At 45.5% G+C, this 26,198-nt stretch overlaps 1 protein-coding gene across 1 annotated transcript in view; it reads left to right on the forward strand.

The window, feature by feature from the left end:
- The first annotated feature begins 645 nt into the window (after positions 1–645).
- The window catches only part of ADAMTS3 (ADAM metallopeptidase with thrombospondin type 1 motif 3), a 102,827-nt gene continuing 77,274 nt past the window's right edge, over positions 646–26,198 (forward strand). Inside the window, exons 1-3 of the mRNA XM_051618777.1 lie at positions 646–714; positions 1,510–1,537; positions 10,041–10,441. Coding sequence (XP_051474737.1) covers positions 646–714; positions 1,510–1,537; positions 10,041–10,441 — 498 coding nt within the window. The remainder of the gene's footprint in view (positions 715–1,509; positions 1,538–10,040; positions 10,442–26,198) is intronic.

Raw genomic sequence — 26,198 nt, forward strand, 5'->3', positions numbered from 1 at the left:
GAAGCTGCTCCAGGGAGGGTTTAGCTTGGATATCAGGAAGCAGCTCCTCACAGAGAGGGTGATCAGACATTGGGATGGACTTCCCAGGGCAGTGGTGGAGGCACCATCCCTGGAGGTGCTCAAGGACAGGCTGGATGTGGCACGTAGTGCCCTGGTCTGGAGATGTGGGGGTGTTGGTCACAGGCTGGACTTGAGGGTCTTCAAGGTCTTTTCCAGCCTTGGCGATTCCGTGATTAATTCTGTGGGGGGGGGGTGGGTGGGATGTGTGACCCAGCCAACTTCCCAGGTCCGTCCCGGGGCCTCGAGGGGGCCGTGCCGGGCCGTGCCGTGCCGGGGGTGTGCCGGGGGTGTGCCGGGCCGGGCCGAAGGCGGAGCCGCCCCCGGGGCCGCCGCGGCTTTATTAGCGGGGCGGTGCGGGATGCGCGGCGCGGGCAGGGCAGGCAGGGCGCAGGCAGCCAGAGGAGGCGGCGCGGTCCGGTCCCCGGCCGCCCCCAGCCCGCCCGGCCCCGCTGCCCGGCAGGGCCCCGGCGGAAGGCGGCGGGGAGAGGGGAGCAGGGGCAGGAGGCAGGGCGGCCGGCGGCGGGGGCAGGAGGGCGGTGCGGGGCGGCGGTGGCGGGGCGGCGGTGGCCGGGCGGCCGGCTCGGGATGGTGCCCCTGCCCCTCTGGGTAGTGGCAGCCGCGCTCCTGGGGCTCCGCGCTGCAGCCGGGCGGCAGGTGAGTGCGGGGAGCACCGCTGGCTCCTTTCCCCTGCTTCCCGTCCCTCCTCTCCTTTCCCCTCCGCTCCTTCCTGCGGGGCTCTGCCCTGCCCTGCCCTGCCCTGCCCGCGGGTTCCCTCTGCCCGCGGCCCCGGGAAGCGGCCGCAGCGGCCCCTCCGCCTGCAGCCCTTCTGGGGGTGCGGGGGGCTCTGGCGGAGCGGGGAGCGCTGCCCCCCGAAGCCAGCCTGCTTCTGCCCCTCCGGCCCTTCGCCGGAGCATCCCCCGGGGCTGGGCCGGATCCCGCAGCAGCCCCCCGGGAGTTTTGCCTCTGCCACGGAGCCCCTGGACCCCGCCGGGATGCGCTGCCGCTGCCACCCGGCTCCCGCCGCTGCCACCCGGGTGGCTTTCCCGTGCTCTGGCAGGGAGACGAAGGAGAAGGGTCGGCTCGCCTGCCCCGCAGCGGGTCTGGTACCCAAACTCCCCCAAACTCGTCGTTTCCCTGGCCTTTCTTTGCCCAGCTTTTTTTTTTTTTTTGGCACAGCCTCGTAGTACCTAGAATGGCTCATTCAGAATCAGGATTTCTCAGCGGCTCTATTAATGTTACACTTACTATGGACTCGATCAGTGTATCCGTGGGAGCAGCTGTTAATGCAGTTAAAAGGGAAAAATGCCATCCCTGGAAACCCAAAGCAGAAATGTAACAAATGGTTTAATACAGAGCAAGTAATTTCTCAGCCCTCTCAAAGCACTGTGCTGTCACACGTTGCATAGTAATGACACTTAACAACTTTGTGCATGTGTTTCTTTTCTGCAGGCTGGTAAAGAACAACAGATCCAAATAGGTAAGTCCCTTTAACTATTATTGCTCATGTCAAAACGGGAATAAAAGAAGTAAACTCAACGAACTAGCTTATTTTCTGGAAAAATGATCTCTGTGCAAGGAGGCATTCCCTTGTGTACCCCCACACCAGTAACACCCAGGAGCATTTGTAGTTTCAGAGTGATGTGGCATGACTTGAATTTACATGCCCTCTCATTATGTGGTTTTGCATCCTTGTACATCTGTGCTTAAAAATAAACCAACAAAAGTTAAAATCTGTAATGTGCTTAAACGAGCCCTCCTGAGTATCATGGCAGATCAGCTCCAGGTCAGACACTTTGTTTTAGTTTCTGGATGGGGGAGGAGATGCCTACTCTGTTTGACTGGGGCAAGCCCTGTCTTTGTCCCATTTTTCTTCTCTGTTGGACGTATTCAACCTTTTTCTTTTAGGTGGGAAAAATGTGTCTAATGCCAGGGACTCTGGATGTGATGTTGATGGCAGGGTGTGCTTGCTGCAGGCCTGCTGGTGGGTGCCCAGGGGTGGGTTGTAAGCTGATCCACTGGGGTAGTGCAGCAAGGTCAGTGCCTGCTAGGTGAGGGTGCTGCAGGGAAAGGTGCTTGCCAGCACCCACGGGGTACTTCACATGGAAACTTCAGCCTCTGTGACTCTTCTCTAAAACAGGAAGCTTCATATAATTAGGAGCATGCACGCACAGTTGAGTTTCAGAAGGTCTGTGTTCATCTGTTTTCATCAGACAAGATGGTGAGAGGACATGGGGTGATGGTTTTAAACTGAGAGAGGGGAGATTTAGGTTAGACATCAGGAAGAAATTCTTCACCATAAGGGTGGGGAGGAACTGGAATAGGTTGCCCAGGGATGTTGTTGATGCCCCATCCCTGGAGGTGTTTAAGGCCAGGTTGGACGAGGTTTTGTGCAGCCTGGTCTGGTGGTTCCCTGCTCAAGGCAGGGGGGTTGGAACTTCATGATCTTGAAGGTCCCTTCCAACCTTTTCTGTGATTCTGTGATTTGCACTAAGGGATAATGTGGTGCTCTATGGGATGGAAGAGGCTGTGGGGAGCTGTGGGGGCTGGTTCCCTCTCCCTGGATTTGTCATCTTACACTCTCCTTAGCCTACCCATCTGTGATGGAGCCTTTCAGCAATTTGCTGTTGAGTGTGAGTGTCTGCACACTGGAGTGCTCTGGAGTGCTCTGGAGCTTTTTGACGAGAGGAGCAGTAGGGGTGGGAATGGACCTCAGGCAATTTTACATCCAGTTGCTGTTGGACCTCTAGTTCTGAGGTTTTTGGTCCAGGTTCTGATCTGAAGTTTTGTTCAGAAAAAAAAAAATATTCAAGTAATTATTTCTATTTTGGAGGTCTTGTCTCAATTTCAGTTCTGGCACGGCGTTCCGCCAGGCTTAGGTTGATTTCCACTGTGATCAGTGAATAATGGGAATTGAGGCAGTTAGGTACATTTAAACCTAACTGGCAAACAGACTTTTTTTCCAGTGGTATGCTGGGTCTTTTGTTTTATTTCTAGTCGTTTCCATGAGAAATGGGTTGTATTTACATTTCAGAAACCATAAGCTACACAGGAACGCGTCTTTCCAATTATACAGCACATCAGGCAAAATTCCTTAGCCTGGAAAATAACTTTCTATTTTTTTTGCTTTCACTTCTTCCTTTGTTTTGTGGTGTTGAATGTTCCAGACAGGAATATCTGAGGCGCACAGGAAGCACAGGAAAGAGATGATGTTGCGTGGCAGAGGGTGAATCAGGCACCCCAGCAAAGCACCCAGCACCAGCTCTGTGTGCTCAGGGTGGGACAGGCTCTGCCTAGTGCTGGTGGCATCTCAGCAACTTTTGGACCTGATGTGATCTTGCATTCCTCTACCTGGAAAGGGGCAGGTGGGAGGTGGAGATGTTGGTGGGTCTGTCCACTTGAAGATCCATGAGTGTGTGGTCTCAGAGGTCCTGTTTTGTGGCCAGGCAGTGCAGGACCCCCTTGGGATGGGACTTGGTGTTGGTTGGTGCCCGGTGTCAGCAAGCTGCTGGCCCATCCTTGTCCCCTCAGCACAACCATATGGCATCTCAGTGGCTTTTGGTTCAGGCTAGAAGGACTGACCAGACTGTGAGCAGCACTGGCTTTTAGGGGTTGATGGTGATGTGCTGAGGGGAAATCTGTGCTTTAAAAGCACGAGTAGCTAGTTAACACCTCCAGGCGCTGGGATTTGTCCTACTCTTTGCATTTTTAAGCTGTTACTATTTCAAATAATGTTTGATCCTGTAAATTCTGACTCCAGCAGTATGGCTTTACTTAGCTTGGAGTTTCAGTGACGACAGCACAACCTGCATTAGCGTTTCCTCTGAACGGGCTGTCCTACTTTTAAGTCTCTATAAGAGTTGCTTTGCATCAACGTTGGATATTTTGATTTGGCCCAGGACTGGCTGCTGTCAGCAGCTAGTCTTTTCTTGCAGCCTGGAAAGTCACACAGGACAAATTAAAGCATATGGGATGTTATTTTTATTTTTTTATTTTTTTTTACAATCAGTGTGGAATGTATTCTAGAGATGGGGAGTTCCCTGAGCTTGGCTAAGTGCTTTGCTGCACAGTGTACAGCCAAGGCCTGGCAACTGTCAGGAGGAGCTGCTCCTGCTGGCAGTGGGCATGTAGTGAGCCTGAAGGTGCTTGGCACTTGGGTGCTGCATCTTCTCTCTACCTGCCTCTGCCTCCCACACTGCAGAACTTTGTCACTGCTCAGGGCTACCCCTGGAAGAACACTTGGAAAACAGCACTGCCAGGCTGCCCCACAGCCTGGATCAAACACCTTCACCTGTGGTTCAGTGGAAGCTGTGGAAATACCATCGTTAATTTCTTGAGGTGTCTGTGTCCCTGGGACAAGATGCCAGTGAAGGAAAGGACTGGCTGAGGACTCTTTAGGGAGATGTACACTGTGTCAGCCTTTCTTGCAGTCCCATGCTTTGGTTCATCCCACTTGCAGTGTCTAGTGCAGAAGTGTGGGAAACTGTTCTTCTTCCCCACCTAAGTCCAACAAGAAGTAGACTGCACAACCTCGTCCTGGGCAAAGTTGGGTAGGAATTCCCCTTTTCCATCTTGTCTCTCTGGGCATTTCTGCCACCAAAAGGCAGCCAAATACAGTGGGAGTGGTAGTTATGAAGCAATCCAGATTGTGGGAAGAGAGGGACCAAACATGCTTTGTTGCTTCTGGAAGCCACAAGCTGATGCTGAGGGCAGAGCACAGGGACAACCAAACCCCTGCTAGGGCTATTTGTCTCTGCACCATTTCTCTGTGGTATTGAGAAGAGAAGGCTGTGGGGAGACCTTATAGAGGCTTTCTGGTACCTGAAGGAGCTACAGGAAAGCTGGGGAGGGGCTTTTCACCAGAGAGAGCAGTGGTAGGACAAGGGGTAATGATTTTAAACTGAAAAGAGGAGAGATTTAGGTTAGACATAAGAAGAAATTCTTCACCATGAGGGTAGGAAGGCACTGGAACAGGTTGCCCAGGGAGGTTGTGGCTGCCCCATCCCTGGAGCTATTCAAGGGCAGATTGGATGAGGCTTGTGCAGCCTGGTCTGGTGGGAGGTGTCCCTGCTCTTAGCAGGGAGGTTGGAACCTGATGGTCTTTAGGGCCCTTCCAACCTTCACCATTCCATGATTAAGCAGCACTTTGCTAAGTGACTGCAGCAGCTCTGTGCTCATCCCGTACAGTTGTCTGTGGGCTGGGAGGGTAATCTCTTAGAACACAGGTACCCCTGACATTCTTTATGTTGAAATGCTGGCCTCTTAATTCCTGCAGCAGCAGGTAATTATCTTTTTTCCCCAGTCCTTATGCTGCCAAGCTGGGTGCCTACCATCCAGCAATCTGGGGCACAGCTTGTGAATTCCTTGCAGAAGATGCAGGCACAGTGATGCTCCAGAGGTGAGATCCAGTGCTTTTTTTTCCTTGGCTGGAAAAAGGAGAGTTGTGTTATCAAAACCTATTTACATGCACCGTGAGGAAAAAAAAAAAAAATCGGAATAATGAATGCTAGATGAGGTTTAAATACTTACAAAAAGAAGAAAAAAGTCAATGTCTTCAAGCTTGGGTAGCTTGGTTTAGACATAGCCATAATTTATCTGGATTCTCAAAAATTCCTGCTTTTCCACTGATTGCACTGATTCTGATTTAGACTGTGCTTTTGAAATCTTAAGTGAATATTTATGCAGTTGGAATTTCACTGTGGGAAACCACATTAATCATTTTTGATCAATATGTTTCACAAAATCTTATGCCTAAAAAACGATGCTCTTCCAAATGGAAGGATATTTAAAAAAAAAACAAACAACAAACAACGACCAAACACAACAAACCCAAAACCCAGTCCAGGGATTTTGAACCCCCATTGTCCACAGTTGTTTTGCAATGTAAAGACAACTACTGTGAGCCTGGTGGTGTTAATTCTTCAGTTTCATGTGTATTTGAGGGGAAAAAAAGCCGGGACAGCCCTCTTCAGAGGCATTCTCTAGCTAATTATGTTTTGGCACACAATGAAAGAATGCGATGTTCTCTCTTAAGTGCTTCCTTTCAACCTAAACATTGTGCAACTGGAGCAGCAGTTTAAAGCCAGATGAAAAAAAAAAAAAAGAAGACAATTTGAAGTGCTTTTTCTCCTGCTCTGTGTTTCTTCTCTGATCGTTACTGTAAGCTCTGGGTTAGCAGAGCAGGGCGACTCCGAAATGTTAGCATGGGAAAGGGAACACCTACGGCTGGAATTGCATTTCCTAGACCATACAGTCTATGGAAAAAGGGTAATCTAAGTCAGCGGAGGAGTTTAGATGTCTTGGGTATTCAGTCATGTCACATTTAATTTTAATTGCCTTTGAACAAAAGGCATTTCCTTTTCTAGCTCAGCATTCAGAGACGCTGGAAAAGGCTTTTGCTGACTCAAAAACTTGACAGTTCTTATTTTCCACCCTTTGTTCCTACCTTCTTGTGGCTAGCTGGCTGCTCTTGTTATTAGCAAAATAGCTTCTTTTTCTTTTTCTTTTTTTGCCCCCACCAGTAGAAGTCTGGGCATCCTGCTGCAAGATGTGCAAAGGGAGTTCTCAGTTGTGTGGGGAACAGGGGATTTGATTGCCAGACTGTGGGCTCTGGCACTGAACATCCTGCTTTTTTTGTTGTTGTTTTGTTTTTTTTTTTAAAAAAAAAAAGCCACAAAGAATCTCAGCAAGGTAAAAGGGGAATGTCAGTGTGTGAATGAAATCTCATCGCTGAAGTGTGGGGAGTGCAAGGATCTAGATTTTTACTTTGACCCAGTTAGGATGCAGCTATGTCTCCTGGTCGGGGCCTGGTGTCTCATTAATAAAAAAGAGTTTAGAGTTTTAATTTGGTCCATTCTCTAAGGAGAGAGATTAGCGATCCTGACTGACAATTCCCAGTGTTTTAGATGGGAATTATATGAAGGATAATTAGGATGCCAGGTTTAGAACCTGCCCTTGTAGGTGTATGGCAAAAGAGGTTGAGTTGGCAGCTGCCTAAAACCACCCTGTGAGTGCTGGTGGTGGGGCAGAAAGTAAATGTTCCAAACATTGGCCTTCAAAATGATAACCTGGGATACAGTATTTGTGTGTGATGTAAAGATATTTATAGTGCAAGAATTTAAATGTTCTGTGTATGCCCTACTAGTACCATACGTTGTTTTTCTGTCAAATCCCTCAGTAGCTGGCCTAAAAAAAAAATAGGAGGAAAAAAAAAGAGTTATGTGAAGCCATTAGAAACATTTTCCTACTTGAGTTATTTGTTGAAAGTGTGAACCTCTTAAAATAAGCAGCCACTACTACCAGGAGAGTGGAGCGAGACGCTGAGGAGCTTCTCTAATAATTTTTAGTTCAAGTGTGAATCACACTGGGAGTGGGTCAAATTTAGCTCATTTAATTAAGTATATTTATTTGAAGGAATTCTCAGTGGCACTGAGTGGTAGTGTCTGAGCTACCCAGTCATGGAGCTTTTTAAAATTAGAAGTGTCAGTAATATCACTCTAATAGAGCTTTAGCCAGTTGTCTCAGGAAGAGAAGAGCTAGGGAATAATGATTTCTGTGCTAAGTGTCTTTTTTTTATCTCTCACACAGTGTAATGTGCAGGTAGTAAGATTTAGGCTTTGGTGCAGTTACTGGCAGTCTGGCCCACAGCTCAGCCTGGACAGGGAATGTCTCTCCTCCTTTTACAGGATGACAACTGGACACAGAATATCCTGATTACTTCCAGGTTACAGAGGTCTCACAGAAAATATAAACTTATTTGATGGACTTGATTTGCAGTGGTGTGAAATGACTGGCAGGCAAGGGGGAGACGCACACATGGGTCCTGATTCAGGGCTGCAGATTTGATAAGCGATAACAGGATAAGATGGTTCTCTGAGCAAAAGAGGAGATTCTCTTCCCTTTCTCTCAGTGCCCAAGAATAGCAGAGAGGAAAAAGCTTATTCTCTTAGGCTAATAATGCTGTGTTCTGGGTGCAGGCAAGGTGCTACACAGAAAGAGGCGTCTAGGAGTGAGGGAGTATTGTATTCACCTAGGCAAATCAAGAACCCAGTTGGATGGTCTCCTCTCAGCTAATGTTGCTGGTAATTGGACAGGAATCCTGGGGTGATTGGTTGGGAACCACAAAAAAGTGATAGGCAAGTGGGGCTCACATTGCTGATGTCTTTTTTCTACCATGGCTTTGCTTGCTTGGCCACTGCCTCTGCTAAAGCAGGTTAGCCTTGGCATAACTTTTGCTGGGAGTTGGTGGCCACAGCTGGGCCTGGCCACCCCCTGCAGGTATCAGGGGGTGCTCTGATCCTGATGAGAGGTGTGACAGCAGTGACTTCTCCTTGGAAGATGACCTTGCGCCTTCAGCTGAGGGTCGTGCCATTGAGCTTCTATAGTACGATGTGAGCATTTCTTAGTGTTATCAACCGAGTGTGGGTTTGCTGCTTTTACAGCTTCTGTGTGTTGCAGTCAGGTGCAGGATTTAGGTACAAATCTGCAAAGTTTTCTGTGGTGTTTTGTTTCTTTGTTGTTTTTGAACTCCGTTACTCAACTTTGGAGGAGAGAAAGGGCAATAGCAAGTGGTTGGGTACAGAGATTTGATAGGGGAGACCTGTGGAGGGAAAAGTTACTGTTGTACCACTGCAGATGTCAGTGAATTTACCAGCAGTAGGGGCTGTCTGCAGGATTCTTGTCCCTGTTTCCATTTTCAAAGACTGCAGAAACCTGTATGCAAATAGCAGTTAGAAGCAGGCATGGGACTTCATTTTCAAAATCTTGCTGGAGGTCTTGACACAGGAGCAGGCAGTTCTGTTGCAGGTGTGTGAAGGAGTCATGTGCCGCTTAGAAGAGAATTCACAAGGGTTGCTGCCTCTTTGGTGGCAGTTAAGCAAACCTAAACCGCAGGAAACTCCCCAGATCAATGTAAATTAATATTTTGGGGGTTTCTCTGTAGGTTTTGTGGTGAAAAAAGTCATGAAAGACCTGTATCTTGAAAATTTCAGCCTGTGGAGGGTGTCGTGTGTGCGCTTGATGTGTATCCCAGCATCGCTGGTGTGTTCACCCGAGGTGCATAACTGGGCTCCTTGTGTCTGTCCCCCTGGGCATGATCCACGTGCTCTCTCTCAGGTTGCAGTGGCATTCCTCTTGGATTGTCCCTGCTGTGTCGGACCTGGCTTAACAGGACCATGTGTCAAAACACTGTTCTTCTTTCTTACATGTCCCCTTGGTGTCTGTGTAAAATGAGTACAAGACATTGTTACCCTAAGAAGTGATGGTGTTCAGAGTCAGCTGAGATGTTGAGTAAGGCTGTCCCCAGCACTGACCCCTGGGGAACTCCACTAGTTACAGCTCTCCAGCTGGACTCTGCGCCGTGGACCACGACCCTCTGAGCTCTACTGTTCAGCCAATTCTCAATCCATCTCACCGCCCATTCTTCCAACCTACACTTCCTGAGCTCACCCACAAGGATGTTAGGGAGTCAGTGTGAAAAGCCTTGCTACAGTCAAGGTAGACAACATCCACTGCTCTCCCTACACCTACCCATTCAGTCACAAGGGAAGATTTATAATATATGCAAGTATAGTAATTTATATAACTAATATATGTTACATAATATATATTATAACTAATATAATAATATATCCAAGTATCCAAGTGAAGGTTTATAAGCCTGAGTGTTCCAGCTAAAGGGAGCCATGACACAGGTCTTATTTGCCTACATGAGATGGGTGGGCTTATATCCGACCAGCTGTCCAGCAGATCATTCAGTCCACACTGGTGTGGTAAGTGGCATGGTCTGTTGAAGACCAACGCAGGTTCTTACGGTTCTTCAGCTGGACGTGTTGGTGGAGCCCTTCACCCTTCCTGCTGCCGATGTGCGCTTCTGTAGCTGCACATCTGATCTTCGGTCTTCAGGCTCTTTCCACGCTCCTCTTCTAATTCGAGTTTGGTTTTAGGTGTTTCTCTGATTTCTCTGATTCTGTTTCTCTTGGCAGAGCTGCGGAAAAGCAGGCCGAGGCCCTACGGGTTAGTGATTCCCATCAGCACCGATGCAGACGGAAGCTACGTCTCCAGTATCCTCTCTGCAAGTCACCAAAGAAGATCCACACGGGAGGTATCCCAAAGCCCCAGACAGCTCTATTTTAATGTCACTGCCTTCGGAAGGGAATTCCATCTCCGGCTGAAACCCAACACTCGCTTGGTGGCCCCTGAGGCTGTCGTGGAGTGGTATGAAGACTCTGTGGAAACTGGAGACGATGCTGGTAACACGAGCTGGACTAGAACCTCTACAGAGAGATTATGGAAAAGAGAGCCCCTGTGGACCAACTGTGCCTACGTGGGAGACATAACGGACATCCCTGGAGCTTCTGTTGCCATTAGCAATTGTGATGGTCTGGTAAGGCTTATTTAATGGCAATAATGTCTGGTGTTTGGCCACTCTGTACACAGCCTTTGTTGCTTTTAACTACACCTTGCTAATGATAGCATTGAAAGAGCTCCATTTCCTACATCCAGTAGGAAACGCATCGGTATGTACTGACGTGCACAGTCCTACTGCTTTGTTCTGGGATAATTTCTCCTGAGTTTGATGAGCAGCATCCTTGATGTCACTGTTGTGAGAGGCAGAAATCAAACCTAGGTTTTGCTGGTTTTCCTTTTTAATTTCACGAGGTGTTACAAACAGGAGAATGAGTAACGAAGACATTCTAAGACTTAAAAGATGACCTTTTGGTGAGTGAATGTAGAATTTGGCATCCAAATCATCACTGTGTGTTTGTCAGGCTGCCCTGCAGTCCAAGAATAGCAATAGGTTTCAGTTTTAAAGGGTTTATTTATAAAATAAGCATGCTTTTAGTTTTCTTACATGCAGTTGTGCTCCATCAGAAGGTATCAGATGAGAATTGAGTGGTTCACACCTATAAATGGCTCATTCTCAAAGCTGCCCTGGGCTGGTGGCTGGGACCTGGGAGCATGTGGTCTTTTGGTGTGGCTGCAGCAGATGCAGTGACTGGCTTGGTGCACAAATCCCATATTGAGAGACTGGGCATCTGTCGAGCACACACACCATTCCTTAATTCAGTCATGTGGCAAAGCAAGCTAACAATGCTCACCTTGTACTCTGTAAGTAGCAGGAGCAGTGGTGGAACACGACTGCAACATCCAGGAAGATTAGCCTAGTGGTTACTCCACTGCTAGTCAGGAGAGGAGTCATAGGAGCAAGTCTGCAACAAGTATCCCTTCCTGGAAACAGGTTTCCCTCTTCCTATTTGTGTGCCACACGTTGGTGATGTGATGCCATCTTGCACTAAGTGCTGGTGAGCAGACCTCCTGCCTCGCCTCTGAGCTGTGCCATACATGTCCCAGACTCCTCACCCAGACCTCCAACCGAAGCTTCCTTACCTAAAGAAAGGAATACTGGTGGTGGGTACATCTGAGGTGATCACCTGATCAGTTGGGTGTGTTTTGTTTGTGTTTTGGGTATTTATTTATTTATTTATTAGGAGAGCCTATTGGCAGCATTTACAAAGTCTGTACAGATACCTGCCTGCACGAATCCAATTTCAGACATAGTTCTGGCAATGAATGAGGCCCTTGGGTTGAGACCTGTGTTTTAGCAGTAATCCTGAATGAAGTTCTTGTGTTCAGTGAGACAGCACTTTAAGAGAATAAATTGGATTAAATGGAATTAGACTAAGGATTACAGCAGCTTCGGTGGAGGTTGCCATGTGGCTGACAAGCTGCTTGTGCTGCTTTCAGTTGGCTGACATGAAGCAGTTGCTGTCTGCACAAACCTCTACATTGTAAAGAAGACAGCAGATACCAAACAGGTCCTAAGTAAAGAACAGGAGATACCTCAGTTGGGTGACTTATTGCTGTTCTTCTCCTGTATCACCCAGAAGAAGCCTTTCATCTGCTGTCCATGGTTTTAGGGACTGACTAGGAGAACATGTGGGTTTTGTTTGAGGAGGAGGGTGGGTAAATACTCTTGAGTCCTTACTGTGGTTGTTCATCTCAACCCAAGCTGTCGTGTGCAGTTGTTAAGGGGCTTCCTCAAGCCCCTCAACCACCATGTGGCAGGGTTGGAAACAGTGTCTGCACTCAGACGTGGTACAAAGCTGTGGTGACTCTGTTCCCTGCCCGTGCTGCTTTTGCACCCGTGGTGCCAGGACTTGACCGTAGCTGCATTTCACTTGGGTGCCTGGGGACACCCAGGCTGCTGGAGAGCTGCTGCAGTGGCTTCAGTGCTCCCTGCTTTCGGCAACAAATGTGAGAACAGGTCACGTGTTGAAAAGCATCTTTTTGAGCACTTCTGCTTGCTTACATTGCCTAGCTGTTGTAACAGTCTTTTGGAGCTCAAAGCAAGCGAGTGTGAAATACATAAATAATCGTGAAGATTGATGGGGTTTCAGATTTATTTTTTTTTCCTTTCACCACCTCCAAGGTTACCAGAAGAAACCTGAAGTGTTTCTGGCTTCTCTGTTGCTTTGCTATGCATCTCTCAACCAAGTTAGAATGTTTGATCCTCAGTGTATCCTAAAGATGTGAAGAGTGAGATAATATGGCCTAACAGAAACTGGAACAAGAGTGAGAAATTCCAGGGCCTTGTGTCTATTGGAAGAGATTTATTTTGGACTTGAAAGGAATGTAGATGCTCTCCAGTGTAGCAAGCTAGGTTATTACCTTTTGGGAGAAAGTAAAGGCAGTCACTGTGGTACCAATGAGCTCGATGTATAGCTTATAAAAGAAGTTTTGATATCAAAAGTAACAGAAAAAGAACACTTGTCTTGCCACAAGTTAGCAAAAGATCTTGCAAATTTTATTTTAGGTTTAAGGAGATTTCTAATCATGACTCAGAAGACACGTGCTGATGGTGGGGCAGAGTTGTGTGTCCTGCTGTTGTGTGCTTCACGGGCAGGGCTGAATTTCAGATTGCTAGTATGTACTCAGCACTACCTGTATGGTTATCAGGAACATAAGGGTGCTAAACTTGTATTGCTTGATTGTGAATGTTTGGAATAATTGGCATTTGCAGTAATAAAGCAGGATTTTGCCCGTGGTCTCTGCCAGAATCTAAACCCATGTTTACAAACCAAAATATGTGAACACTTTTGTTTTGAAATAGTTTAGATATCTACTTTTGCAGTAAAAGTATTCTGCATGCCATCAGTTTTGCTAATTCCTGGCTTCACACCTGCTTAATATCTCTTGAAAGAGCCTTGTTTATTTAAGAAAATCACATGGATGTTCATGCACTTGCCATAGCAAAAGAACCCTTCCTTAGTCATGTAGAAGCTGCCCATTGTTTTTATTACTGCATTTCAAAAAGCTGGTGGCTCCCCAGGTTTCTGTTGTATAGTGCTGCTGTTGTTTCAGTCAAAATAGCAATATTTATTGTCACAATGTTTATTGAGTTTATCAAATGCTTGCCAGAGTTGCAGCAAAACTTGTCATTGAGTTACCATCATCCAAAACCATCCTTCCAGAGGTTGGATTGCGCTTGGATAAGTCCTGCCTCGTTATACCTCAGGAGGATGGGGCAGTTTGTTGTGCCTTGCAGATTCCAGCCTTCCTGGTCATGGGTTGCTGGTGCCTACTGTAGTTACTACTGCTTGTAGCTACTCTGTTCTGTTACTGAAGCTTGCTGTGCAGTGACACTCTTCAGGTTTGAATGGTGCCGTCATCATGCTGAAATGTTGATCCAGCTCTGGGAAGGGCAGAGAGCTGGTGAAAAACCTGAAACTCTGTGGAGAAGTTTCCCCTGGTGTCATGCTGACCGTCACCAGCTCCAAGTAACAGCATCCTTGGGTTTACACGGCCTGAGAAATTGGAGCCTGCAATCTCTTACCAGAGAAGGGCAAAAGGAGAGAAGCTCTTAATACCTTTGATACGCAGATGGTAACAATCTAGTTGCACAGACATCAGCCTAGATTGAAGTCTCCTGATCAGCCACTTGCTTTGTCTTCATTTGGCTTTGGTTTAGTGAATGTTCTAAGGCAGAATATGTTGTCACAGTGCAAGGACATACAATCGTGTGGGCATGAGGAGGCCAGGCAGAAGGCTCTGCTCACCCAGACAACACATGCAGGGTACATGTGCTCCCCTCACACATTCGTAGTCTTTAAATTCTTGTCTTCTGCCTCCTTCCTGCTTTTCCTTCCTTTTAATGCCTGCACAATAACATCTCACCTTGGTACTCTACTGCTGTCCATCTCATTAGGCTCAGGATTAAAGTACTAGGGGAGGAGTAAGTACCATTAAAGGTGATGAATAAGCCTTCTTGTGTGAGTTGCCTAGCCCCTTCCCTGTTTACATCTGAGAAGCATCTTTCCTTTTAACCTCCATATAAAGATCAGGTCATTCAGACAGTCATGAGGAACTTAATAGATCTGACTTAGCATGTTAGATTGTGTTAGTGGTCCCTTCTCTTGTGGATAACTGTAGGAGTGTGTTTAATTTGGTGTAGATTCCTAAGCAGGGTGGTTATTTACTCCCATGTGGGCATATCCTAGACAGTATTTCTGTGTCCAAGTCATGTGGACACAGAGGTGGCTGCTGAGACAGTATTGGTATGCATCTAGAGGAGCATGTGGTTTAGAAAAGTGAGGAAATGACCGCAAGATGTTCCAGGAGGTTGAACGAAGTTCAAAGCAGATGTGGCAGATTTCACAGGTTGCCTCTGCCTGGTGTGGTGTTGTCTGCTGTGGAAGATGCAGAAAATTACTAACCCCAAAACACCACTGCAAATGTTTCAGGTGGTAAAGAATCAGCAAACTCAGCAGTTAGAAATAATCAAGTGGAAGTTTTAAATCAGTCTCTACCTTTTGTTGTGGAGAAAATGACTTTGGTTTCCCAATTAGCTTTCTTCCCTTGGTAACAACACTGAAACAGTTGTTGGTACATGATGCCTTGAGATGGTACTTAGATTTTGAACCATGTTTTTTTAGATATGCCTACTTGTTGGAGTTGTGATCTTGTTTGTATGCAATGCCAAGTGTGAATGAATCTTGTCTTCTGTTTCTTATAGCACGTGGACCTTATTTGTTTTAAAGGAAAGGGCCAGACCCAGTATGGTGAATCTGTGATCTTGGACTTCAGATACCAAGTAAAATAAGACTTATTTTGTTTATTGGAAAACCATGGGTTTTGAGTCCAGAGCTTCTTAAATGTTATCCTTAACTTGGAGTCTGAATCTTACCCTTTCTGAAGGGAAGCTGATGGGAGTTCCCCTACCCTCAGTGGCTTTGGCATTCTCTTCATTAGTGATTATAGAGTTATTTGAAGTGTCTGAATGGAAAGATGTACAGAAATGGACAAACTTACTTTTCTTTGGCCAAGTATGTGTGAAATCCAGGCTGGAGTATCTCAGACTGGAGATACTTCTGCAAAGACTTAAGCCTTGGTTCACAAAAAGCCTTAAATCTATGCTTAAGTTCAGGCATGTGGTTAAGTGCATACCAGGATCTGAGCAGCTTCAGGGTGTTTGGATTTGTTTCAAATGCTTTTTTATTACCCTTATTCCATCAAGACTGAAGTATTAAGGCTTATTTCTTGTTCATGTGTTGAGCCTGACGTGTTGTTCCAACATTATTTCCCCCAAGCTGGCAAGAGGATGTGACTAGATGGAGAAACAGCTTTCTAGGAGCTAGTGATATTTTATCTCAGTCTATTAGAATCACATTTTGGAGACAAACAAAACATCTGGTTATAGCACATGGGAAACGGGATGAGGTTAATTCCAGTATCCTAAAGAAGAATGTTACTAGGGTCCGACTGTTGATCAGGGCTGCTGTGGGAAGGTAATCTGAGCATCTTGACTGATTTTATGTTCCTGTGCTCCTGCTGCCCTGCCCTGTTGCACGCTTCCCACAGTGATTACATCCCTGCAGTGAACTTCTGTAACCTGCCCTGCCTGTTCTTACCACTTGCATTTGGCTGTACTTGGCAACCCTGCCGACTTCCTAACAGGGCTTGAGAGGTTGCAGCTGCCTCCTTAGACAGACAGAACCCATCTGGAACCTCAGCCCTTCCTCCCCGGGTGACTGAGCAGCCTTTGGTCACTGTCTGGCTGGGCTTGGACTTGATCCCTGTCCCCTCTCCAGTACCTAGTGCTTGCTAGAGGCTTGTACAGACTTTTCAGATGTAGTAATCCATAGCAACTCAGATTTTCTCCAAGTTTGGAAGCTCCAGAAACTTAGAAAAATGCAGTTCCGTGGTGTTTTTTATTGAGGACTTGATGCCTCTTGCATAAAGCACTGAGGGAAGGACTATTGTGAAGGGAAGTGATGGTGATTGGGGTAAAATGTCAGTATAGTGTAAAATAACACTACATAAAAACGCTTTTATATGTCTAGTTTGCATCTCTTTGGAGTTCTCTCTTAAAACAAGTGGGCACTTCGTCTTGGTGTAGTGTAGTCAAAGTTTCTGCAGATGGTTGCTCAAGCTTAATTTATTTCTTCTGGTTCATTGTTACAAGTTTCTCTAATGGGGCCAGGTTTGGGCTAATGATAGATGTGCCTCACACCTTAGCCCTTGTGTCTCCTCCTCTCCTCCAGCTTTACAGTTCTTGAACAAACTACCCTCTCCCATGCAGAACCTTTTCTTCCAAAGCTCTCATCAAACCTCATTTTTATAAACCTGTTGTTCACCCCAACTCCTGGCAGCCTACTCGTGGGTGGTGAATGGGGTTGTCGTACTTAGTGTACAGGGCAGGAAGGAGTCACAGGGTTATGCTCAGAGTTCCCACTGGGTTGTACACTTGACGTTTTCAAGGCTGACTGAACCGCTGGGTCCTCCTCTGAAATGATCGTTTTCCTACAGGCTGCAGGTCCCTCTCCCTTTGTTCCAGGGATTGCGTGGTCATCGGAAGAAGTGAACAGCTACACAGTGGTACTGCTGTGGGCTTCATGTAGATCAGATTGGGCCAAAGTATAAGGAGAGGCACAGATATCTTTCATAGCATGGAAATAGACGAGCAGTTTGGGTAATAGGTTTTCCAAATGGAAAAAGAAGTTGTGTGTTTTTGAAGCGGAGCACAAAAGCAAAGGGCCTGATGGCCTCGCTGACCTGAAGAAATCCCTTCTAGGAGAGCTGTTCTCCTCCTGCATGGAACAGGACCAAGCAGCCCTGTCTGCTTCTGCTTCTCTCTGCAGTTGCTGCTGAGAAGAATCCCAGGTAAGGAAAAGCTGGGAGTGTGGCCTGAGCTGGTTAAGTAAGTCAAAGAGATGAAGTACGTGGTGCATCCCCACACCATGGTCCCTCTCTGTCCAACTGCTAATAGAACAGAGAGACCAGCTCCTGCCGTGACAAAGGAGGGGGATGTTGCTGGGGATCATCAGCAGAGGGATTCCAGATCTCTTGGGCCATGGAGTGTGAATCATGACCAAGGAAATGCCTCTGAAAAAAAGAGATCATGGACAAATGTTGAGATTCCTTTTTTCTCCTACTTTCCAGTAGCCTTCCCCAATTGTGATTTCTCAGAGGGAGAAGCAAGGAGCAAGAACTGGGACTGTAAGCAGACCTCAGCAAGCTATTTGAAGCCTACCTTTGAAGTAACCCAGTTTTCCCCCTCGGTGCTTTGATTACAGTAATTCCTTGCTTAAACCCAGGGCTCGTGATTCCTGACAAAACACTGGGCTGCTGGAGCCTACATGGTTCCTCTGGGGCCCCAGCCAGGGTTTCTGTCCAGCACTGCCGTCGTATGGATGTTGGAATTAGTCTGTACATGACACTGCAGAATTTTTTTACAGCTTTCTTTCAAGGGGCTCCACAGTCTCCTACAGAAGCTGTCCAAAGATCAAGTGCTCTGAGTTCTTCCTTCATTTATGCTGCTGTGCAAGTGATGCTTGATCAGAAAAAGAAGGGGGGAAGAAAACCCTTTTCCGCTCGCTTAATAACAACCAACTTCAAAAAAGATGCCTCATTTTATAGTGTTTGTAGTTATTTTCGATTGAGAAATCAGATTTGTCTTCTTACTTTTACTTGCTTCTTACTTACTTTTACTTTCCTTCTTACTCTTTACTTACTTTTCTTACTTACTTTTCTTACATTCAAAGATTAATGTATTTATGATTTATTTTTTTTTCCCCCCACATTATTAGCCAGGTAAAATGTGTCTGAACACATCACTTCATCCTGTGTACATTAGGCTTCAGAGTAGTCCATTTAGCAGCACAAGCAAATTTATAAGACAGATATAAACTGTGTATAAACTGGTTTTATTAAGATGCCTGTGTATGTGCATGGATGGATCTTTTATATAGAGGGAAACCTTTTGCTCCTCAAGGGTAGTGTAGCAGTTAAACTTGAAAATAGCAGTTAAACTTGAAAATAGCAGTTAATAGTTTCTTAGTTTATTTTAAAGTATTTTTCATGTGGCCTGTTTTAAGGAAAGGAAGTCTGTCTCAAGTAGTATATTTTAAGTCCACGTGTCCCTGTCTGGAGGTGTTATGTCTTAAAAAGCAGAATGACTGTGTTCTTACCATCCTCCTTTGCTTACTCTTCATGGCATTGATGGAGTAGTTTATGGAGGTGAGAAAGTGGTGAAGCTGTGAAAGGGAAGCTTGTTTATGGCTATGAATATGGGAAAATAAACATCTCTCCTGTGGGGATTTGGACAGGTTTGAGTTCATACTCCAGCAGTGTGTCTCTACAGAGCAGCTGTGGGTTTATAGCCCTTCCTGAGCTAATCTTAAGAGAAAATAGATTTTGCTAAGCTGCATCTCCTTGGCCCTTGTCTGCAGACTAGACTTATCCTGGTGTTTCTGTTGTATGGAAGCTCTGCAGCGGGGGGGAGGAAAAAGGAGTTAGCCTGTTTCTGTATAATCCAACAAAGCTGTTAGTGCTTCATTTCAACCTGAGTCTGCTCTTGAGCCCAGATTTGTCCAGATAGTGCAGAGCCCTGGGGCAGCAGGAGTGAGCACACAGCTGTTAGGAAGTTTTGGGAGCCATCAGTCCGTCCACAGCTGGAGACAGAAATGAGGTGGTTTGGGTGGGTTGCAGAGAGCCTGTCTGGTGGGAAAAGGCTCGTTCCAAATCCCATTGGTTTTGACAATCCTGCATGATTCCTCAGCCTTCAGCTAGGGAGTGATGAGATGACTGGCACCAGAACTCTTCATTGCTGTGTCTTCTAGGCAACACTTGACTAGTATGGATTTTTTCCTTAATATCTTTTGCAGTAGCAGCAGCAGTGAACATGATGTCCTGCCTGAAAGAGCAGGTTGAAGAAAGTAACACAGCTTTACAAAAGGATACAAAAAAAAGGTTGGAAACTAGAAAAACAACCTTAACAGGAATTCACGGAAGGCATTGGTTTTTAGCTGGCTTTGCATACTATTTCATTTTATTGTAGACAGTTAAAATTCCAGAATTACCATCTGCATAGGGAGCTGGCCAACCTTTTTGCCCAAAGAGTCTATCAGAAGCAAATGGCTGGATGAGCTGTCACTGCGTCAGGTAATGCAGCTCATACCTCAGCAGCTGGATTTTCAGAAACATCAGTGCTAAATGGATGAGCCAAGTGCTGCTCATGTGTCTGGAAGCCAGGAGGTACAAGGTCAAGGAGGAGGCTACTTGCCTCAGGTGATACATTGGGGCATTGGAAGGAGAAGAGGAGATGGAGTCAGTTCAGGCTGGCAGCTGAGTGACCAGAAGTGATGGAATCCCAGTTCCCTGTGAACCCTTGAAGAGGAGGACTTCACTTTAGAGGTTTTTTGGGGGCTCTCTGAGATGTCCGACAGGAGTAGCCCAAAACACTTGATTTGGGAAGTGAAGAACTACCCCAGGTTTGCCAAGACATGTATGTGCTACATAACGACAAGTAGAAAATAGGACACTAAGAAGTGTAATACTGCTACTAGTCTTTTTTTTTTTTTCTTTCTGTGTTTCTAGATTGGAGAGCATATTTGAAGGTTAATTAAGAGACTGCACAGTATATTGGGAGTTAGGTGGGGTGAGAAGCACAGTTTGAAATTTAAGCTGCTCTGGTTATGCTAATGCTGAATATGGAGGTGTTTTAATCAGGTCATCTTCTCTAGAAAGGGATTTAGAAAGAGGCATTGGTAGAAAGTCTGCATGAAAAGCTCTGACTCTTCATAAAACTAAAACATCTCAGCTTGGATTGCCACAGCTTCTAGACTTTTTACTTATAGTTTGTTTCTGATTTTGAGAAATTAGTCTATATGACAGAGTAAGGCTTTAAGTGTAATTCATACCTTTTAAGCAATATATTTAGGGGCTTGAACTGCTATTTACAGGTCAGTAAAACTCTCCTCGGCTGTCTCTATCTCATGTGACTAAGAGTAGACAAAGCCACTGGTAGTACAGCAGCCTGAGGTTTGCTGGGAAGCTGAAAACTGGGGATTCATGTTCCCCCTGATTGCAGCTTCTCCTCTCAAGGTACTGCTGTTTTAGTGCTGTCTTCTATTTAATGTGCAAAGACCCCTTCCAAAGGCCTGGAGAAGATGGGCCCACACTTGCAGAGGTGGAGGGCTGTCTGTGAGTGTGTCTGAGCTCTGTTGAGGGATCCTGTCCTCAGTGTCAGTGGTTAGAAATGGCCTGAACCAGATCACTGGTGATGGTGTGCTGCTCTGGGTGGCTCTTTTGTAGCTGTTACTGAATCACACCTTTGAGTTTTGGCTTCCTCTTTTCACCAAATGGTGCTTTTAAGACAGTTTGACCAATCATTTCCTTTCTGGATTTTTGCTTACTGTTACCAAAGTGGCATATGCTTCTTAAATTATTATTATAATTATTATTATTTTTTTAAATTCCTGGAGGCTCACAGCTACCAGTTTATAAAATAACCCAAGCTTATTAAAATTACTAAGTACAACCCTTTTTTACAGCGACAGTAATAAAACCCAGATTGTGTAATTTCTGTAGAGCCTTGATAACACACATAAGGCACATGAATTGAGCTCTCATTCATGTTCCTGCTTCACCTATCACATGTGGTCAAGTATGTGTCTCAGTGAAAGAGAGTAAATAGATACTGAAATAGTCAATGTTCTCAAAGCTTAATTCTTGCAGCCTCTCTCAAAGTTCTTATTGACAGCAGAGTTTGTGCTGAATTTGAAAGTGCATTTTGTAGGGTAGTGCTACAGAAGCCACATTCAGTAATGCCTTTTTTGATGTCCCCTGTTTATTCAGTGCTCTACTTACTTGTATCTGGAATTTGACCTCAGAGCCACACGGTCTGAGGTTTGTGAAGCAGGCAAGAAACAAGGCTGGACTGAAAGTGCTGTGCAGTGGGGTGGAGAAAAGGCAGAAACAGAAGGCAGGTGAGGCTGGTTTGTGGCAGGAACTCAGTATCTGTACCAGTTCTTACCTTTTTTTTGGAGGGCCACTCTGCAACTCTAATCATCACACTCTGATCTGGGCTCTGAAAGATTTATGGAAATAAAAGTTGGTCAGTTTGATCCTCTGGCCTCATGTTTCATTAGGAGTTTCTTGAAATGATGGATAAAGCTGTATCACTATTGTTCCTGGCCATGGGGTGAAATATTTGCTTTCACTTCAGATTTGAACTGATACCTAGTTTTCACTGACAACTTGAGCAACTTGGCTGGTAACTTAAATAAATAACTTTGACTTTTTTTTTTACAAGCAGTAACTATGCAACAGTAAATGAACTTTCTAAGCTCATACAAGTCGCACTGTCATTTGACATTTTTGTTTCATACCTGACTCAATCACTAATGTGTAAAACTACTTCTCCTTTGAGGAAATTTTGCTGTGTGTTTTTTTGCACACAGATGTAGAACCAGCTTAAATTAATGAGTTTGATGTAAATAGTACTAGCTTGGGCATTTTAATACTTTGAAATTATGCTTCCTAGTTTCTGATTAACAACATATTTCCGTTCAGAAGAAAGTAAATCAGTTTCTGTTTCTTTTCTAACTTGTATCTGAGGTGACAATTGTTTTTCACCCTTAGGTTGACTGAATTTTCTGTTGTCTTGGAAGGTCTTTTAAGTAGGAGCATCTTTGTTGGTGTCCGGGTTTGAGTAAGGATAGAACCAGTTTTCTTTCTAGGAATTTTACTTTTCAGTTAAGTCTCTGGTAGCTTGCCTGTAGCATCAAGTCCTGTGAAACAGAGAGCTGGTGAGTGCAGCCCTTCCAGCTGTGGGGAAAGGTCGAGCCAAGCTGTCCAGTATCCTTTCTCAGGAGCTTGTGAGTTGCCACATGTCATAGTCTAGAGCTGTATAATTAGACTTCTACACGGTTTGTGAAAATGACCTCTAGAAGCAGTTCTACAGGGAGAGAAGCTATAGCCAGCTGTGGAGGGAATAGCCCACAGGGAAGTCTCCATATGATCCTGCTTGCCTCTGAACTCCGTCAAGATGACGCAAAAAAAGATTTGATTCCTACTTGATACATGGAATCATTGAGTCATAGAGTGGTTTGGGTTGGAAGGGACCTGAAAGATCATCTCGTTCCAATCCCCCTGCATGGACAGGGACACCTCCCACTAGACCAGGTTGCTTAAAGCTCCATCCAACCTGCCCATCCGGGGATGGGGTTTCCACAGCTTCCCTGGGCAACCTGTGCCAGGGTCTCACCACCCTCACAGCAGAGAACTTCCTCCTAATGACTAACCTAAATCTTCCCTCTTCCAGTTTTAATCCATTACCCCTCATCACTTCCTGCCCTTGTCCCAAGTCCCTCCCCAGCTTTTCTGGAGCCCCTTCAGGCACTGGAAGGTGCTCTTAGGTCTCCCTGGAACCTTCTCTTCTCCAGCTCTCTCAGCCTGTCTTCACAGGAGAGGTGCTCAAGCCCTCTGATCATCCTTGTGGCCCTTCTCTGGACTTAGTTCATGAGCTCCATGTCCTTCCTACGTTGGGGGCTCCATAACTGCACACAGTATTCCAGGTGGGGTCCAACAAGAGCTGAGTCAAGGGGGAGTATCCCCTCCCTGGCCCTGCTGGCCACACTTCATTTGATGCAGCCCAGGACAGGGTTGGTTTCTGGGCTCCAGGACACGGTGCCAGCTCATGTTGAGCTTCTCATCCAGCATCACCCTCAAGTCCTTCTCCTCAGGGCTGTTTTCAATTAGTTCTCCACTCAGCCTGTATTTTTGCATCAAGGAAGAGTGAGGAGGAGTCTAAAGGGTCACCTGAAGGACCTTTCTGATGGGTACTCACCCCCTGATTTGCACAGGCTGTACGTTAGGACCATTGCCCTGTAAGATCAGTAGCCTTGATGTCTGTGTCAGAGCCCTTCAGGTGGCTCTGTCCTCCATTGTCTGAGTGCTTGGTGGTGTGAAGTGACAGCCTCATTGGGGAAACAGCAGCCTGAGACCTGGTCAGCCAGCCCCACGAGTGCCACAGCGTTGCTTTCTGCCCTAAGGGGTGTTACTCATTAGCTGGACCATTTCTGACTCGTGATGATTGTGTGGTGTCATTCATGACCTTCATGACCAGCAGATAAATAAACACTGCCTCTGTGTGCCACAGCAGACGTGGTGCAGCTGACCTCAAGTGTCCCCTTTTCCAACCTCCAGATCATGAGATGTTAGTATTTTGGGAGTATTCTATTCGCTGTGTAGTTTTGGAGTCTTCAGCATTGGATGTGAAGTTCTTATTTTTCCGTCCTTGAAGGCTATCAAATATCCTTGCTTTTTGTTTTCCTTCCAGCTTTTTAGGGGAAGCTGTGACTCTTGTGTAATCCCATGATTTCAGGAGCTGTGAAAGCACCAGGTTTATTGCAAGAGCTGGTAAACTTGTGCATGTAAAGTTTACCTGTGGCAAAGGGCCTGAGTGCCCTGTATCCTGCACCCACTTCAGGCTTCCCTCATTTAAGTGATTTTGCCACTGCCCATCCTGTTTCACCATAAAATAAAAGCTGTTGTAATTGCCACAAAGGCAAAACTTGGACTCTCTAGCTATTTCTGCTGAAATATGGTGGGTTCAGAGAGATACTTGACAGCACCAAGCATGTTCCATGCATACTTTTCAGTTTCTAAGAACTGCTATTTTAAAACCACAACTCCTCCTTTCAGGACAAAGGACTTTGCCTGCCAGTTGGCCTTTAATGTGAATCCATATAGGTTTTCCAAGAACAAAAAACCAGAGACATGTTTTTCCACATAAAATCAACTGTTGTTTTTTTTTTATTTGTTTGTTTTTGCTTTCATGTAAGGGGTTGCATTGGTTTTTCTTAGAATTTCTGAAAGGGTAGTGGGGGAAGAAAACCCAGCATTTGGATTAAAACCAAGCATGAGAAATTTCAGCATGTATGTTTATAGGGGAGGTTAAAAAGCTTAATTTCAGCTCTGCACAGTGTCCCAGTAAGATGCTGCCATTCTCTTCTGTGCAAATTCCATGGAATTTTGGTTCAGTTCTGTGGCTCTTCCCAGTGTCTTTTGCCCCTTCCAGTGGTGAATCAGTTGGGAAGGCTTTGATTTGTAGAAGGGATTCTGCTCTCAACACGGGTTACAGAGAGGAACAAGGGGTAGTTATAATTTTAAGTTCTGTGCATTTTCAATGCAGTTGCAGGTTTCTGTGGGAGCATCACTCCATTTTTGTTACCCAGCCTGGTATCCTGCTTATGGTGGGCCATGCATTTCACAAAAAGATTCTCGCCACCAGCTGATGCAAATTCATACACAGTTTAATTCTCTCTTCTCTCTTTTGATTTATTTACTCTTTTACTGCATTAGTGGGCCGGTTAGAGATCATGATCCCATCCTTGTGTTCTTGGTTCTTACTTTTTCTACTGCATTGCAGATGGTCAGTTGTGTGTGGCTTTTGACTAAATTACTTCTCACAGCATCATGTCAGATTAGATCAGTGATCTCAGAGGGGTGTTTCTATTCTTCAGATTGCACTGAGTGTGCTACGTGTGATTAAAATTACAAACATGTTTGTATTTATTAGATTAGCCACAGGAAGATCTCTCCTTAGTTGAGGAAATGACTGTATTGTTTCAGGTCAGCTTGATATTGGGTATTTTAGTAGGTATATCTTCTTATTCCTAAAGAGTGCCTGTAGTTTGGAAGAGGATATTAAACATTCCTGTGTTCTAATTCTGTTTCTGAATCTTCATCCTGGTATTTAGCTGCAAAAGTAATATTTTTCCTTGTAGCTGCAAAAGGTTTTGGTTTTTTTTTTTGTTTTAAAAAATCTGCTGTTAGGTGATTACTCACAAACTTCTGCTGTGTGAATGATTCAGCTGGCTGTGAAACCCGAGCAATGGGCACTGTTTGAATATTTCATTTGATTCAGAAGTGGTTTTAATGTTTTTCAATAAATGCAGTCTCTTGAGACTATAATTATTCAAGAGCTCCTGCTTTAATTCTGAAACACATTGCCAGGAGTTGTGCAACAGAGAAACCATGTCCTATAATGTGGATTTTTATATCAACATTGATCTTCCAAAGAGGAAACATGAGCTGTTGCATTCCTGCTTGCTCTAACTAGAAATAACACCAAGAGTGCCAGTGCTGAAGGAGCTGGTGTGTGTGGATGTTTGGCCTCAAAGCTGGGGTGTCTGCCCAGTGTCCTGAGAGAGTCCTGGGGTGTCTATGGGAGCTGGAAGCCCATCCATGGGGGAGGACAAGTTTCATTTGCAAACATCCTCTTTACCTTTGTAGGCACCCAGCAACTGAATCAGTAACATCTGGTTTTCAGCATGTGCAGAGCGCTGCCGCACTACTTTTTTTTTTTTCAGCATTCTTCTAATGTGTAGTATTTTTTATATGCCAAGTATGTCGTGGCCATAAATACTTGACCATGCAGAAGATGTGCAGTGAGAGAAGTATGTCCTTTTGGGTAGCTTTCCCCCTTGCCTGCCAGCACAGCAAGACAGACCTCAACAGGGGCCTGGGTCCCCTGACGTTAACGGAGTGGTTCTGCCCGAGGCAAATGTGCCACCCACCCCAGGTCCCTGGGGAAAGACAAAAATAGTGGGTTTTGCAATGATTTGTAAAAAAATGATAATAAATTGATTTTGTATCATTGCTTGGAATTCAAAATGAGTGCTATTTCTGGTCACTTGGGCAAGCTTTCTACATCGATATCAAATCTCCCTATTTTACATAATTTTTAAAGTATCTGTAGCTACTTTTTTCAGGTCAGTACTGGATGTTGTACACAGAATTGTGATAAAATAACACAGATCAATGAGTCTGCATTACTTGGAAGTGTCATAAATAGA

Source organism: Apus apus, chromosome 4, assembly GCF_020740795.1.
Source record: "Apus apus isolate bApuApu2 chromosome 4, bApuApu2.pri.cur, whole genome shotgun sequence".
Lineage (NCBI taxonomy): Eukaryota > Metazoa > Chordata > Aves > Apodiformes > Apodidae > Apus > Apus apus.